The following is a 4810-nucleotide window of genomic DNA, read 5'->3' on the forward strand; positions in this document are numbered from 1 at the left end:
ATATGTAACATTTATATAGTACTGGGATTTCAAACATTCAACATAAAATGAATTGGGTAGTAACACAGTTAACAATAAATGAAACTGCTATTCATCAGGAGATCATACCTAAAGACTTTTCACAACTGATAACCTTTAAGAGATAGGCTTAAAAATGAAAAAAATTCTAAACTGCCACAACCAATACTACCAAAAAAATTCCTTCCCTTGGGAAGTAGGAGTGGTCCTGCGTCCTACCTTGATGACAATGTGTCCCTTTCTTGTTCCAGTTCGATCAAGTTCTCGGTGTTCTTTCACCATAACAATCTCTCCTTCCTCTTCAACTTTTTGCATGTTCTTTTCTACTTGGTTGAGAATACGGCAGTAATCTTGCTGGGCTATGCAGACAAACTGGAATAAAACATAAGTCACATGTTAATGATAAAGTGCTTGTAAAAGACTTAGCAGTACTAATAATTCAGTGTTTTAATTATTTAAAACTGACATTTTTCCCTGTCTTTCCCATACTTTCTAAATTAATGCTGTAATGAACCTTAATCAGACTTCTCTACTTTTAATGTATTTCTTCCTTGGTCAAGAAAAGTTTCATTTTAGAGTATTTATATGTATTTTACATTCAAAATCCTAACAATTTTAAAACCAAAAGATAAAATTAGAAGATAGCTTTTCATGCTTCTTTCACAGTTAAAAAACATTGCAGTGGGGGGAGTGGAACTGCAGGAGAATAGATGTAAAAACTTAATTATCATTTAATGAATTAAAAGAATTTGAAAAGCAACAATTTTGAATAAGAATGATTTTAATGAAAGATACAGACACTCAAAAATACCTATGGAGTAGACATATTTGCTAATTATATTGATGATACACCATTTTAGAAAGCTTGTTCAAAGAAGGTCAAAACACAAACCACATATGTGTTATAGCTCAAACCATTATCCTTATAACTGGTATTAAGGGTAATCCTTGCTCTTAAAGTTAAAAATCTGCATATTAAGTCATTACTCTCCCTGACCCCAAATATAAAAAATTTCAGAGCTTAGGGCAAACCACTTAAGAAATTACATTTCTTACAAGTTTTAAAGAAAGTTAAGAATGAATGATAGAAATCACTTATTATAGAAATTAACTAGAGGTTAGTGAGGAGACAAGAGATCATTTGGAAATGGAAAGAAGCATGGTATTTCTTTTTCTCCTTTCATGTGAAGAAGATGAAAAAGGAGGTGGTTAAAATTATATTGTAAACAAGATAAGATATGATACAACCACTTGAAATCATGATTTCATAAGGCATTTAGAGCTCTGATAATACATTATTCTTTTTATATTGCTCATATGAATTTTTAAAAAAGATACTATACTAAGTATTATGATAATCATAATGACATCTTCATCATCACCACCATCACCATCACACTGTGGCAGCCTTATGGAACTTTTTCAATTCATCCTCCTAATCAAACCATGAGGAAGGTGCTATTATCCTCATTGTACAGATGAGTAAACAGCCCGATGTCTCATAACTACATGCCGGCCACTTTAAAATAAATTACACATGCACATCAAAATCTTGGAGGGAAATAAACTGTTAATATTATTTCTGAGCAATGCAAATTATGAGAGACTTTCATTTTAATATCTTTCTATATGTTTCATGCTTTCTGCATAACCAATAGATTTTAAGTAGAAGCAGCAGTTTTTAAGAGGAACAGCATATTGCAGCATCATGTTTCTCCCAGAGTTGGCTAATCTCACTAGTTTTTCTATTACGCATTTTGAAGCAAAAGTTAAAATCAAAAGATATAGGCTTTTTTTGTACTAGTAATTATGTATACTTTAATTATATTAAAATACTTTTAGAGCTCTGATACTACATTTTAAAATATTGCTCATAGTATCACACTAATTTTATTTTATTTTATTTTTTATTTATTTATTTTTTTTTGAGATGGAGTCTCGCTCTGTCACCCAGGCTGGAGTGCTGTGGCCGGATCTCAGCTCACTGCAAGCTCTGCCTCCCGGGTTTACGCCATTCTCCTGCCTCAGGCTCCCAAGTAGCTGGGACTACAGGCGCCCGCCACCTCGCCTGGCTAGTTTTTTGTATTTTTTAGTAGAGACGGGGTTTCGCCATGTTAGCCAGGATGGTCTCGATCTCCTGACCTCGTGATCTGCCCGTCTCGGCCTCCCAAAGTGCTGGGATTACAGGCTTGAGCCACCACGCCTGGCCCACACTAATTTTATAAATAAACTGTTAACATTATTTCTGAGCAATTTCCTTAACACTGACCACAGGTGTATAATGTTTCAAAGTATATGATCCTTAGTTTCTTATCTAAAAAATATTTTATTTCTTTGTACACAGCAGCAAAATCATCCCAATACATAGAAGAGATTTAGAATGGTTTTATTTCGAAATCATTCGAGGTGGTTCTTTTTTGTGCTGCAGTTTTAGAGAACAGTAATTAAAAATACTCATTTTCTCATTTATCTTCGAAAACAAGAAATTACATCCCTGAATTCAACTGAATAAAGAGTAGATATAAGGGAAAAATGTTTTGAAGAGGGAAATGTACAAAATATAATCTGTGACTACAAGACTTTTTTTTAAATTAGAATACATTCTGATTTGAAATTCTTAGTGTCTAAGACAAGAACATTTTGGCATTTATTCTGTAGCAAGTGCTTGAAATTACCATCCAGAAAGGAAAAAAAAAAAAAAAATCCCAAACTGGAATTTCTAATATGGTCATATAGAAACTGGCACCTGAAAAAAGAAACACATTTTACATGAAATATATTTATCTTTTTTCAACAAGCAACTTATTTTTGCTATAACAAATTTATAGATCTAACACGAAATTCACAGGTAACATTTAATTTTAACTAATACGATGAAGTCAGTTGAAAATCTTTGAAAAAAAAAATTTTTTTTTTTTTGAGAGAATCTCACTCTAGCGCCCAGGCTGGAGTGCAGTGGTGTGATCTCGGCTCACTGCAACCTCCAGCTCCTGGGTTCAAGTGATTCTCCTGCCTCAGCCTCCCAAGTAGCTGGGATTACAGGCGTGGACAACCATGCCCAGCTAATTTTTTGTATTTTTAGTAGAGATGGGATTTCACCAGGCTGGTCTCGAACTCCTGACCTCACGATCTGGCTGCCTCGGCCTCCCAAAATGCTGAGATTACAGGCATGAGCCACCGCACCTGTTCAGAAAATCTCTGAATTGCTTCACTGAGGTTTTAGGTTTCTGTAAATCTCATGGGATTCAGATTGCTGTAAGCCCATGAAAGTACTATATGATCTCAGTACCCTGGTATGAAATAAAAATTCAAATAAGAATTCACTTAAAGTCAATGGCAGTTTATATCATAGGATTATTTTCCTTTGGGCATGACATTATAATTTGTATTTAAGTAAAACATTACAGATGATGAATGAAATAAAATTAAACTTCAATCCAAATATAGTGTAATCAATTTTCAATTTATCCACAACAAACTGTTTTCTCATCCAAAACTGCTTCTTACATTCTAAGTGCTATTAGTGCCTATGATTCCAGGAAGAGGTGAATCTAACATAGATTTGCTTTAAGAGGTTGGATCTATTTAAACTGGCACTTTGCAGTCTGTGAGGGAAATTCATACCAAATTGTTCACATAGGTATCCAAGTGTTCATTCCCCACTTGAAGGGTGGAGGGCAGGGCTAAGCAATGCCTGGGTGTCACTGGCAGGCCTAAGACACAGGCAGTGGAGAAGAATAAAGGGAGTAAGAGGGTAAAAGAGGAAATGAAGAAAGGGAAACAGAAGAAGTGAAAAAGAAAAGAAAGAGGTATATGTGGGTAATGGAAAACCATTACCAATTGCCTAGTACCATAGGGTGTGTGTATCAAGCTCTGAACTTTGTCCTTTCATACCAGACAGGGAGTAAGAATAGACACTGAAGAGGGAGAACTGGAAGAGAATACAAAGAAGGGACCCAGAGCAAAACAAGAGCTTGACCATGTCATAGGATCCAAACAAATAAATCTTAAATTTAATCCATTCATCATTGTGTTCTTAGGCTTAACATGAGCTCAACCATCTTACTACAGAAACCAATATTCATTTTGAAATTCCCTGAAACATAAGATAATGATGACAAAGCCTATACAAAGTTGTTTTTTCTTGGTAAAGATAGCATCATTTTTGTTCATTTCACTCAATAACTTGCTTCCCTACAATATGATCAGTAAAATAACAGAAACTCACAGAGGCTATTTTATGCATGAATAAAAATATGGTTCTCACCGTTTCCTTTACCTCTCTCAACAAGGAGATGAATTAACATTTGTATTTTCTGACAGATATATGACATTTTAACAGAACTACCTTAAAATGGTATCCCAAGCAAGCACTTACATTAAACTGCCAAAATTCATTCTCCATCCCTGTTTAAGGAATTCGTTAGGGATAAAACGCTAGGCCTGAGCAGATGGGTCAATGGAAGTACAGGAACGAAATCCCTGATTTAACATATTCCTGGCCGGGCGCGGTGGCTCAAGCCTGTAATCCCAGCACTTTGGGAGGCCGAGACGGGCGGATCACAAGGTCAGGAGATCGAGACCATCCTCGCTAATATGGTGAAACCCCGTCTCTACTAAAAAATACAAAAAAAAAACTAGCCGGGCGAGGTGGCGGGCGCCTGTAGTCCCAGCTACTCGGGAGGCTGAGGCAGGAGAATGGCGTAAACCCGGGGGGCGGAGCTTGCAGTGAGCTGAGATCCGGCCACAGCTCTCCAGCCTGGGTGACAGAGCAAGACTCCGTCTCAAAAAA

At 36.1% G+C, this 4810-nt stretch overlaps 1 protein-coding gene across 1 annotated transcript in view; it reads right to left on the reverse strand.

Annotated features, from left to right (window-relative positions):
* Window positions 1-4810, reverse strand: part of LOC108520366 (rap guanine nucleotide exchange factor 2-like) — a 95153-nt gene that overhangs the window by 31467 nt on the left and 58876 nt on the right. The window contains 1 exon segment of the mRNA XM_017859705.1: window positions 238-390. Coding sequence (XP_017715194.1) covers window positions 238-390 — 153 coding nt within the window.

This window comes from Rhinopithecus bieti, unplaced genomic scaffold (assembly GCF_001698545.2).
Source record: "Rhinopithecus bieti isolate Rb0 unplaced genomic scaffold, ASM169854v2 scaffold_50922, whole genome shotgun sequence".
In the NCBI taxonomy this organism is placed as follows: domain Eukaryota; kingdom Metazoa; phylum Chordata; class Mammalia; order Primates; family Cercopithecidae; genus Rhinopithecus; species Rhinopithecus bieti.